Source organism: Manis pentadactyla, chromosome 7, assembly GCF_030020395.1.
Source record: "Manis pentadactyla isolate mManPen7 chromosome 7, mManPen7.hap1, whole genome shotgun sequence".
In the NCBI taxonomy this organism is placed as follows: Eukaryota; Metazoa; Chordata; class Mammalia; order Pholidota; family Manidae; genus Manis; species Manis pentadactyla.
The window spans coordinates 132,427,746-132,440,763 of record NC_080025.1 but is presented as its reverse complement, the minus strand read 5'-3'; the positions used below and the strand labels follow the sequence as shown (position 1 = coordinate 132,440,763).

General features: G+C 43.5%; 1 protein-coding gene across 1 annotated transcript in view; it reads left to right on the top strand.

Moving 5' to 3' along the window:
- The window catches only part of SLC13A4 (solute carrier family 13 member 4), a 42,808-nt gene extending 30,024 nt beyond the window's left edge, over window positions 1-12,784 (top strand). Inside the window, exons 14-16 of the mRNA XM_036905533.2 lie at window positions 2,684-2,845; window positions 4,063-4,200; window positions 6,331-12,784. Coding sequence (XP_036761428.2) covers window positions 2,684-2,845; window positions 4,063-4,200; window positions 6,331-6,468 — 438 coding nt within the window. The 3' untranslated portion in view covers window positions 6,469-12,784. The remainder of the gene's footprint in view (window positions 1-2,683; window positions 2,846-4,062; window positions 4,201-6,330) is intronic.
- The last annotated feature ends 234 nt before the right edge of the window (window positions 12,785-13,018 follow it).

Sequence of the window (13,018 nt, the reverse complement as noted above, 5' to 3'; positions counted from 1 at the left end):
ATTGGAAGTGTTTGGGATGAGATCTTTTAGAGGAGGCTACAGTGCAATAGCTGAATTTCCCAACATGATACACCTCCCTAGAATAGAAGCGATCCTAAGAACAAATCACGTTATGGTTCACACGGTTCCTCCCTCCACCTCCTCTTGATACATTAACCCAATCTACACTTGGCTCCCTTCTGACTGCCCATTCCCTGTGGGCTAGTGCTGTCTGCAACACTAATAATGAGGTCACAAAATCCTGTACCTGGAAGGAACCTTGAAAGACACCAAGTCCCATCTCCTACTCAATGTGAGACTTCCCTCTGTGACACCTGTGGCATGTCATGTGCCTTGACCTGTGACAGGGCACTCCCTAGGCAGGAAACAAAGAATAGCTGTTCTGCACTTTCAGCTCAGGTCTTCTGTCTTCCACTGCTGGCTCAGGCTCTGTTCTCTGGAACCCTGTCCTCGGTAATAATTATTAAAATAATAAAGACAGTTGTTAGATTCTCTTAGATCCTGTTTTTTCCAACTAAAATCCTTGTTCCTGAAACCATTCCTCATGGAAGTAGCAACCCCTCACTATGCAGTCTCTCTCCTCAAGACTCATTGTTTGCCCTTGGCCTTATTCAAATGTGGGCCAGAGGGGGTCAGCCTACCACCGAGTGAAGCAGTTTTACGCCCCAAGCACCATCCTGTATTTTTTAATGTAAGCTTTTATAAGGCTTCATTGGCCCTCATGTCAACACTTACACTGACGTTGCAGTCAGCTAAAACCCTCCCTCTTTCGCTAGCCACTATTAAGCCTGAAGTTCTTCAACCAATGCTGTATATATGCTGTCAATATTTCTGTCAGTATTTCTACTTCCAAGTTCAGAATATCATATTTATCCTCACTGCAATTTAGTTTAGTTTTCACCCGAGTCTTGCCTGAAAAGATTTTTTTAACCATAATTATGTAGGTATTACAGACCAAATAGTTGATATTTCTATAAAACCTACTTTTACTAATTTTAATTGTATAATTCAGGTATAATATTTGATTCCTACTGAGTTTAAAATAATTTTGTCATCTTGACATTAGTGAGGAAAACCCAATGTAAAATATTTTCAGACCAAAGGTTTAAAAAATCAAGACTTCCTTTGTTGTGTTTTTTCCCCTAACTTTGCAGTCAAATTTATCAATTTATTTCAAATTATAGTACAAAATAGTTCTTCTGGAAAAAATAACTGCCATTATTTCACTTTACTTACAAGTACTACATGGATAATGTGATAAATAAAGCTCCATTTCTCTATAAAATACACTGTTTCCACTCAACCAACTGCTCTTCCTCCCCCGTCTCTGTCCAGTGAGCACCATTTAATGTGCTTCAAGAGATAACAGAGTCCTTGTAGGCCTCCAGGCTCTGTACCATTAATTGCTGTAGTCCCCATATATTTGATTTGTAGTTCTTAGTCAGTTGAGAGAAAAAGGAAAGAAAAGTGCTCCAAAGTAAAATGGCTAAAACAGAGAATTCTAAAGGCCTCTAGTCATCAGCTGTCTATGAGTTGGCCATGGCTGGCCAGGGTGCTTAGGAGATCAAATGAGCTTTTGATGAATCTGGAAATGAGGAGAAAAAGTAGCCTGCTGACAATATAGTAGGGCTTGTTTTAACAGTAAAACATGAGTAGTACTTACAGCTTAAAGGATCATAAAATTCTCACCTTCCTTTTGGCCCTACTCCCTATTTCTTTTTGCATTTGCTGTCTCTAGGGTAAATGTGCAAAGTCAGAGCATGCCAACCACAGAAGGTAGAGGAGGGAGGGAAGGAGGCTGCATATGGCAACCAGGAGTTTTGCTGCAAAAACTCAATGGTGCCCTTCATTTTTTAGGGGAGGGGAGAGAGCCACTAGCAGATGAACAGCTTCCAAGTAGGAATATTCAGTTATTGGACTGGATATGTATAAATGCTGCTAATGGAAAAGATTCAAGAGTGTCAATATGCCTTCAGATCTTGTGTCGTCACAAAGCACTGGCAGATTCTAGGTCCTGATGTTGGCTCATGATGAGATCTGAACCTAAAACAGGATGGGGCTGAATGACTTTGCTTATAGGCCACTGAGGCAGTACTGTCCCCATTAAATGGAGATAGGTTTGTAATCCCTCTCTCCTTCATTACTCATGTAAAACTTCAAATGCTCAGCCCTTCCCACTCACTGCGCACACCGCAAGAAAGGTTACTATGCAAAGATGTTAATTCTTTCCCTTTCACAGGTGATAAAATAAGAAATAGATTTCAGAAGCAGAATTAAGGATTACACTTGGCAGTCTGCATAAAGCTCACAGGTTGGGTGCATACAGTGCAAGTGTCAGAGTCCTGAGAAAGAGTAATGAGATTCAAGTTGAGGGGCTGATCACTCCAAATATCTCCAACCCCTGCCAAGCCATCACTGCAAGGTCCTAAGAGAGATCATGGCAATTAGCATGGGCAGCTGTCCATGCCATGTAAGAGTGACTTACCAGGAAACCCTACAGCTAAATGTTGTACAATCACAAAAAATAATTTTCTGGGCTACAAAAATGATCTAATCATAAAAGCCAGGAATGCCTCTGGATTCAATCTGCCTGAAAATGGGGAGGAGAATTAGATAACCCCCCAGCATCCCTGACCTTCTGAAGTCTAACAATTCCATGGGGAATCGCCTTGCCTTCCTGCAGAGCTCTGGCCTCTCCACGTGGATTGGGCACCAGATGCTGTCTCTGAGTAACCTCCCACCGTGGGCCGTCACCCTGTTGGCATGCATCCTGGTGTCCATTGTCACAGAGTTCGTGAGCAACCCAGCCACCATCACCATCTTCCTGCCCATCCTGTGCAGCCTGGTGAGTAGAGCAGGGCTTCCAAATGTCCAGAAGGACAGGCTTGGCCCCAGGGGTCCGTTCCCTGGCTGTCCTCTTCCTCTGGTCATTGCCATAACCTTTACTGACTGGTGCTCAAGCCACACTGTGAATATGAAGCGTCTCAAACAGCAGTTGATAAGTAAATAGACAAATTAATAAATCACAGCAAGGGTTCTAGAAGCCCTTTTCCAAAAGTCTAGGATTAGCTGAGGGCCAGCCCTGAATGGAAACAAGAACGGACAAAATAACCTAAAAACCCTAGGATTCCAATTCCCACAATCATCATGAGCCTTTCTCTCCTGAGATAAAACCTAACAGTAGGGCTGCATAAGTAATTACAGAACACAGAGGCAAAATCCGCCCAGAAGTACACTCTGCTGCAAAGTCCAAGACTACAGTTCCAACTGGCATCGCCACTTTCACCCAGTGCCTCTGTCCAGGAGGGTCTGAAAATCGTGAGCAATGCCAGCCTCATTCCAGTTTGTTATCAATTAACAATTTGTTACTAGTGGAATAGGGTAGGGGAGCAACTGGCTAAACAGTCCCACAGGTAAGGCTGCATTCAAAATGCTCCATCTGTCCCCTTCTGTGAGGTGGAACCTGTGAAGGCTCCTCCCCATCCCCAACAAAATAACAACCCTCCTGCTCCTTCTAAGGCCAAACTTCCCCCAGTCACTCTCTCTCCTCATTGCTCAGATGTCTCCCTCCCACTTCTCCCTCCCATCATCTCAGGTGTGTGAGCATAGGAGTGCACTTAGTTAAAATCTGGCAACACTGAAAGCCAAGACCATGGGTTCAAACCCCATACAAACAAGCATCTTACCCAGAAAAAAACATCTTAGTTCTGCACCTAAGAATGAGGGATCCCTACTTCAATCAAAGCAGTTTACTCATGAGATTTGAGTTCAAAAAAAGAACTTCTCAGCTAAGAAGAAATTTGGACCACCCAGAAATGAAACATCCCTTCTAGGAAGTAACTCAAACCCATGTCTCCATGGGAAGTGAGGGAGCAACAGGAGTCCATCCGGGTTGCCCAGCACTGCATGGCCTTGAGGGCAGAATTAACTTCCCCTTACACAGTATCCAGCTCAGCTTATCCAACACCAAGCCATCATTTAAAGCACATTTGTGATGTTAAGCACAAGAAAAGCCAGCCAAACCTCAATGCTCGTGTTTCTGTGAAACCTCTCTTCCCCTAGGCTGAAACGCTGCACATTAATCCCCTCTACACCCTGATCCCCGTCACCATGTGCATCTCGTTTGCAGTGATGCTGCCTGTGGGCAACCCCCCCAACGCCATCATCTTCAGCTACGGGCACTGCCAGATCAAAGACATGGTGAGTCGTGGGTGGCCTCTTCCTGCCAGGCCCAGCTACTGGAAGGACAGGGATGACTGGCTCCACAGTCTTCGCCTCAAGTCTGTTATTTTGTAGCAGTGTCCTTGGCCTGTGAACCCTCAATTTGTGTGCTCAAAAAAAATGGGACTGGTAAAAAGGATTCTGGTTGGTCCATAAGCACCAAGAATAGCAATGAAGTGTTCTCCTCACCCCTTATCTGGGAGGAAGTGGGTATACTGACAGAGAAAGCTGGATGAGACACAGGGCGTGGCCCTGTTCCAGAAGGCATGAACCTGCACAAGCCTTTGCCTTAGTTTCTTCATTGGCCCAGGGGAGATACTCATTCAAAAAGCAGCTCGTTTATTCACAGAAGGTGAAGTATGTGAAACCATATGAACCTAGGGTGAAAGGTTATTTTGTGAGAACAGGCTCAGCTGTTGAACATACCCCCAAGCAAGAGCCCCTGAAGCAACAGTGGCAAAATGAAGCACCCACAGCTCATTCCTGAGCTGTCAGCTGAGCCCGCAGAAGATAGCTAAGGAGACATTTTGTCACAGATTTTAGAGTTGGGCATAACTACTCTCCATTCCTCAACCTATACTCACTGCTATGCTCCTTACTATCCATGGCTGATGGGGCTGGAGGGGAGGCTGAAAAAAACAAATGCAAATTACTGGGGCCCTTTCATCCTCACTGAAGCTCTCAAAATTGTTTTTTACTAGAGTCCACAAACTCATTCTCAGCAGTCCCGTAAATACCAAGTAGGGGAAAAGAAGGAAGAGCCTCAGGCTGTAGCAAATGCTCAGATACTTTCTACTATGCATGCCGCTCATCTAAATTATCTGTAGTTTAGGGAAGGTAGGTCACAGCCACCCATCTCCCCCTCATCTTACTACACAACCCTGTCTGCTCAAGAGTTGAGCTCTGTCCCAACTCTCCTGCCCCCCCCACTTCCTCTGCCTTATGCCCCCACCATTCTACCCTGGAATCAAGTGATCAGAGACAGTAACTTTGACAGGCACCAGATGACAAGAAATGAGCCAGTCCTGGGTTCTATTCTGATTCAAGATTTTAATTTCCTCATCTGCTAAATGAGGAAGTTCAAGCAAGATGCTCTACATGGTCCATTTCAGTTCTAATTTATGACCTCTTCTATTATAAATGACCTTATAAATGAGTTCTTTATAATCTTCCCCCTCCCACCTGCTAGGGAACATGGGCGTTCTCCAAGCCAAAAGCCCAAGATGATTAGTAAGTCCATGGCTTCCACCAGAGAGCAGAGAAATGACATGTCTAGCTCTTTGCTTGGAACAATTTCCTAGCATTCATTTTTTCCTCACAACTTTCCCAACTTACCGCTGGCTAGTGCACTGTGGCTACACGCTGTGTGCTTGGTTACTCCCTGGCAAGATGTCAGCTATCCTTATGGGTATTTTCCGTCTGGCCCTGGCTCTGCCCGCCGTCATCCCTCACATCCCCCTCAGCCTGCGAGTGTCAATGCCAAGGCAGAAATGGAAGGGCCAGAGTTGTTGAGGTGACATTCTCTCAGAAGAAAGAAGCATGCCTGTGTCACCTTCCCATGAGAGGACAAGCAGAAGCAGCTGACCTGGTTCTCCAAGTGCACCCAAGGCACACTACTCCATTTGCTGTCCCTTGTGGGGAAGAAAAGGTGGCAGTGGCAAAAGCTTCATAGAAATAGTCTCTTCTACAGGTCCCCATGTGTCAGCACAATGAAGGCTCTGAGAAGTTCCTGCTTTAAAGAGCTCTGGTTAATTTTGTTTAACACATTTCCCTTCCATGTGGCTGCAGGACCACTTTTTAGCATAAGTCTTTACATTCCAAGATCTGGTGTTCCAAGCACACACCTCCTAGGTCTCCACTTGGCAGTCAAAGTGCTACAAATGGAGATGGTCCTAAGGGACCTCCCTGCCCAAGCCCTTCCTGCCTTTCCCATCCTTCCACAGTCCCATGCCACCCTACAAGGCAACCCTAGAGGGAACAGATCAGGACCAACCGCATGGACTGTGGTCATGTTAGCGGCAAGGCTTAGGCGGGGCATGGGTAGGGAGAACGTGGGGATATGTGCTGCCTGCTCACAGTGACTCAGGTGTGCTGGCTTGTGTCCTGCAGGTGAAAGCTGGCCTGGGGGTCAATGTCATTGGCTTGGTGATAGTGATGGTGGCCATCAATACATGGGGAGTTAGCCTCTTCCACCTGGACACTTTTCCGGCCTGGGCTCAGGTCAGTAACATCACTGATCAATTCTAACACAAGAGGGCACGTGGCCCAACCAAAAGAGCAGCCATGCCAGTGTCCAGCAGAATCTGGCCAGGCAGCCAAGGAAAGTGCCAGCAGTGCCGCGGGAGTCTGCATCCACCGCCCAAGGCGGCGCCCAAAGCCTCCGATGACTGCAAACGCACACTGGGATGTTACTGTCTTCCCTGGCCTCCTTCCGAGGTGCCGGGGCTCAAGAAACCTAAAATCCTTCTCACTTCCTGCTGGCCAGTCTCTCCAGTTTTTCCGAAGACAGGAAAAGAAGACAGACTGTCTTAGTTGCTCCTCAGTGGCTAGGCCTCCCCTGCTGGCCAGCCTCAGTAAGTTGGATGTTACTCTTCTTTTCTGAATCCCAACTTAGGAGTTACAGGAGAAACCCAGATCATCCCACCTGTGCACAGAGAGTGAAACCAGTGCCATCTCCTCTTCTGGGAGAACGGCTCACCTGAACTTGAGACCTGGTGACAGCTCCTTTCTCTGAAGTGTTTCTATCCTAAGTTCTCTCCACAAAAAGGCAATTCTTGGTAAATGCTCTCTGTGGCAATCAGGGCTCATATATCACTACTGATTCCCTGGCAGGCATTTTCTTCAGTGGTTTCCTTTTACCTTGGCACCAAATCCTGTAAAGTCATAGTATTCCCCTTTAGAAAGAGGTTGGTGCTCTTCTCTTTGTCAAAGGAAAAGGAAGAAAGAAGACACACTGACTCAGTACAGGTATCCCCCACTTTCTGCTTCGCACTATGACACTTCACTTTCACAAAAGACCTGCATCATCAGTGCCTGTTTTCGCTACCTGAAAGAAATCCAAAGAGGAGTTTCGCTTTTACAAAACAGGTGAAAAGCAAAAAGAGTGCTCCGTGTTTGTTTGGCAGAGAGATTTACGGAGGCCCCAGGCACCTGCACAGCAAGAGTGGCCCTGCCAGGTTCCTCTCCCAAAACCACACTCAGCAGCTTGATATCAAGCTACCAGAGCTTTACACCATATGTGTCTGTGCTTTATCTAGATTTATCTTGTGCATCTATTAGCAATACGTGTCCAGAGATATCAGAAAAGCATGGGTGAGACTATTTTTTGGGTCTGGGGATGTGAGAAATTTTTCCATCTAAATTAATGGTAACTGGTTCTTCACTTGATGCCATTTTGACTTTGGAAAGGTCTCACAGGAATGTTCCACTTTTAGACAGCAGAAGGAAGCCTCTCTTTCTCTTTGTTCATCACAAAGCATCAATACTGTTGCACTGGTTAAGTTTGTGAGGGAGAAAAAAACCTTTCATACCTGTCTTACTAAGGAAGCTAAACTGTAACTAAAATCACAGCACTACTAATGATATTTGACTGACTTTCTTCTGGACATAATGGGTAGTCTGCTCCTAAGAAGACAAGTACAAAAAAGTCCAAACACATCAGCCACTTTCTGTAAGTCTGTGAGGCCCTGGAAGGGAGGAGAGAGATCTTACGTCTCTTTAAGTCCCAAGCAACTTATACAATATAGTAAACTGTATATGTTTTCCTTGTGAAAAATCACTTTGGAAACCAAAGCCTCTTTTTTCCTCCTGAAATCCCAGGCCACATTCTCCATGACGGATGTCCTTGCTCTACGACTGGGTATAGCTCCCAGTGCCCCCAGTATGTAGGTATTATAGATTTCTGATTTCTACCACTAGTTACCTGCTAACTCCACCTTATGGGGAAGTAGTATCCAATTGTTATTACATTGTTTTTGTTGATTTTAAGTCACTATGGATAGCATATGCAGTTCTCCCACAGTAACTTACCAATAAAGTCACTCCTGTAGTTTATGAAGTACCCGTGAACTGTTGTTTCTTTTGTGCCAGTCAACACTTACACACTCTGACCACAGCACGTGACTGATCAGGTTTAACCAGGAATATTACTGCTTCTGCCCTGTCAATTAGCTTAGGCCATGTTATTTGGCCACAAATAAAATACCAATATTAGGTAGCTGGTTTGATAAGCCAGCATCTCTAGTTATTTTACTTTAAAATGTTCTAGAGAGTCAAGGAGTTATTCCTATTGTCAGAGTAGCCAAATCATCAAATGTCCGACCCATTACAGACCTTAAGACACCAAGCTTCTAAGTCAGACAGTAAGACAAAGGTGCAGATAATCAATAAGATTCTGGGAGTATAAATAAGTAAAAAGAGAAAGAAAGGTTGACTTGTAATTCGCAGCCATTGTTCAGTTATTTGAGAACCTGACCCACTCCTAATGGGAACACAGCGCAAGTCCCACTGCAGCAACCACCAGGTGCTGCCGCTGCTCATGCTTCAGGCAGCCCGTGTACAAGGAGCGCTTATTTCAGTCCCGTCTATTGACCGTTCTAAAGAACAGCACTGTTCTCCCCCAAAACCAGAGATTCAGAGCCAACGAGACTACTCATCCGAGACAAGAAATACCAGGTATGACCAACAACTCCCTGTCATCTAAAATCCCTCCACAGCTGGACAGTATGTAATAGTGCTCATTAGTAGTCTTGAGTCTCCTGCAAATACATAATTTGGCTTTATTCTTCTAATATCTCAATACTCTATGAATGGAAAAGCTGTAAGTGATATAACAGCTCCTTTTATAGATGAGAAAACTGAGAAACAGAGTTAGTTATATATCAAATTTACTTAGGCAAGGTTGTCTTTGAAATTCCTTTAAGTCACTGATGGAATACAAGATGTATGATCATTATGTTAGCATTTATTTACATGGCACAAAGACTCATGTGCCATCTTTTAGCAAATAAAAAATAGCAAGTTTCCCTCCAGTGTCAGAATAGATCCCTGTTTCTTCAACTGAATACGAAATAAAGTAGCTGGCTCCACAATTAAGGACCATATTTGAAAAAGTGTACCTAAACACTAGAATTACTCTCAATACAGCAAGGTGTTCAAACTACTAGAACACAAAGGGGACAGAGGCCCAAGTGCAAAGGCAGTGCATTTTGGGGCACCCTCACTGAATGGATTCTGAGCACAGCTGCCCGCATTACTCACATGCACTTTTTCCTTACCCGCATCCTACACAACTGTTTGTGTAAGGACGGTGCAGCCACACTGCAGGTAGGGTTTCACCACAGAGGCAGCAATTCAAGCAGGCCCAGGACTTAGGTTCCACAATGCTCCAGCCCATGCACTTTCTGCAAAACTCACTGTTCTGCATGGAGAAGACAAGTAAAGACTCTATAGCATCTTACTACATTGATGGACAACCAATGGGTTGGGGGTGGGGGGAGAGACTTGATACTATGGGTGAATGTTATAACCACAATGTTGCTCATGTGAAACCTTCATAAGATTGTATATCAATGATAATTTTAAAAAAAAGATATTGAATGAAGAGGAAAGGCATTTCATTAAAGAAAAACCTCAGTGCTCTGTTGTTTCTCAATGCCTTGCAAAACATGCCATCCGTTAGGTTTTTGGTACTTGATTATAAATATGTTGTACCCAGATTTAGGAAAGGTATAAACTCAACATTTGAAAATATAAGTGTCCCAAGTTCCCTATTAAGACCAGGCAAGTTCTCAAAAATATTTTCCCTTCACTACCCTGGTTCCTTTCCACAAGGCCCTAATAGTCACTAGGGAAAAAAGAACTCATTCATCTGCATAAGGAATGGAAATTCAACGTGCAAAGTGCAAGACGAGAAGTTTAAGAAAAGCCTCATTTGCTCCAGTACAGTATATAGTGTTCCTTCAGGAGGAATAACAGAAAAAGCATTAAAAATGAAGGAAACCTCAGCAGAAAAACAAATACTAGCATAGTATCTAGGGAGTGAACTGCTTAGTGGAAATGAAAACATTATGCATGTGTACATATGTTCTAAGAACCCATATGCACAACTAGAAAAACTACACAACTTTATAGTCACACAAATGAAAATTGAGTAAATGAGTTAGAAAAAACATAAAATTATTCCTTTAAATCAGAAGAAAAGTCTAAAGACATCAATTGTTAACTTCAACTCATAAAACACAGCCCCTTTTGACCAATTTAAATAAGGTTGTTTTGGTCTTTCTCTCCTTTTGGTTGGGAGGGTTACAGTTTAAGGATAAGCTTTTTCAAGTCCAATGTATTTATTAAGTTCTCACATTAATCCTGAAATCTTATTTTTTACGTGAGTCATCTTCAGTAGTATTTTTGGGTAACCTTCCTTTTATGGTCAGGTGTGGCAAGTAGTTTTCTTAAATCACATTAACAGTTTTCAAACTTTTTTAAAAGGCAAAGAAGGCATGTCTTGCAGTGGTTCTTCCCATCCCTCTGTGGGCGAAGCAAGGGTCCCTTCAAAACACCCAGGAACCTAACTATGCATGTTCAACTATAACCCTAAAATCTGCAACAGTTATGGGCTCCTCTTCTATCTCAGGGAAGATACTTGCCTGAGAACTCTGAGCTCCTCTTTATTTCTGTATGAACCTAAAACTAGGAAAGGATACCTGAACAGTGACCACAAAGTCAACCTGTATTCGTTGGGAAGCACTTTACATGCTGAAGGTAAATGCAGAACTGATTTGCTGGATGGCTCCCACTGGTAGAAATTATCCTATCAGCGAGGTTAAAAGCAAGTCCTAAATCCAAATCAACTTTGTTTACAAGGTATAATAGAGAGACCTATTCTCCTAACATCTAAGTGACCTTCATCCCCAAAGAAGCCACATATAAATAACAATGCTACCAAGACTGGTAATAAGAAATCCCTCCTTGGAAACATGTTTCTAAGCTTGTAGTATTTTGAACGCCCTCAAGGATGGTAAGGCTTTATCCTTCAAAATTGTAGTTTATTATAAGGCAGGACAGGGACATGGGACAAGCATCATGATTAATTATTCCTATGATGAAAAATGCTGAAATATAAATAGTATAGTAAGAACAGGAGGGACTCCATTTTAAGGCTAAGATTCCATTTTAAAAACCAGAGAGTTAGAAGATAAGATTCTTAACGTATTTTATGGTAATCAGCCAATAACCGACCCTATCTTAAGGCAGGGCAAGCAGTCCTAAATGGTATGTCCCCGCTACTTGAGGGTAACCACTATCTTGGAGAAGAGGATCAAGAAATTCCTTCTGTTAAGTTTATCTTACAGAATTATCTAGAGGACTGACTATGGCTGGTGACATAACGTCTTTAACCAAGACAGACATCATGAGACCCCAAGTCAAGCCTAAATTGTCCCCCATCTCCCCACCCCACTTTGCCCCATTCTTAAAAGCCTTAAAAGACAGAATCCTAAGCCCTTATGCACATCTCCTCTCTGAGGTTCCCTGTACTTCCTTTTCTTCGAGTGTATACTTTTTGCCTTAAATAAAGACTTCTCACTGCTCAAATTACTGTTTTGTTGCTGAGTTCTTCCAGTGGCAAGCATCTTTGTTACTTCCCTATTTATTTCAATTTTCCAGACTTAAGAACAGTCTTCATTCTCTCTGTCCTTCTCCAGACAAGTAGGGAGGGGCTACTGAGATCTCTGATTTGGGCTTGCAAGTTCCTATTGCCTGAGTGACCCAAACATGACTGCAGCTGTACCATCATGCTTGTTAGGAGCCTGCCTGAAAATCTCCTTTCTTTGCTTTTGGGAAGTTCTCAGAACATAATCTCACTCTATCCAGTGCTCCGGGCCTCCCCCAAATCCTGGGATGATAGGGACTTAGTTCCCACGTCGTGCAGATTCAAGCAGACACTGGATGCCAGGTGACCCTGGCTTTATGAGTTGGAAAGGGATTTGTCCTGTGCCAAGCAGTTCAATGAACTTCCCTTTCCCCCCTCTGTTCTTCCTTGCTCTCTGCTGCCTGCACACCTGCTGACACTAGCTTCTACTCTCAATTTAACAAATTCCTTCCTTACCTACTCATCTGACCTGGTTCTTTCTCCATGAAAGTCAAGAATCCTTCTGTCTGGGTTGAGGTTTCACCCAGTGCAATGGGAGAGGCCTTCCCAGATGCAGTTGCCTGACAACAATTATGCTAACAATTCAGCCTTCAAGATCAAATCTTGCAACCCAAGTGGCATGGTGGTATAACCAAGAGGGATACTGTAGATTTTCATCAGCAACCAAGAAAGGGACCACTGAATAATGACAAATTTTGCATGGTTCATAAACTGATTCCAAAAGTAACTGCTGAAAAACACAAGTATTCTGAACAAAAGCAGCATGTTTGGAAAATATCAACTATTTATTGGGCAATGTGCAAAGCACTATTCAACATGTTACATACATTATCTCAACTGTTTCTCATGGAGGCCCTATGAGGTAGGTATTTGTCCACATCTTACAGAGAATACAACAGTTTCAGAAAAATAAGTCACTTGCCCATGATCACACTACTGGGGAAAAGCCAAACCATAATATGATCGTAATCTGTCTCACACACCAGGACAACCTGACAGGAATAAAACTTATCTCCATGAATGCGAGACCCATGTTTTCAAAGAGAAGCAGAATTACCTCATTTTATAATCACATACGGTATCAATGTCATCACTGTCTGAGAAAAGGTATCTCTAAATAATTCTTCAAGTTTACTGATGCTGCTAAAA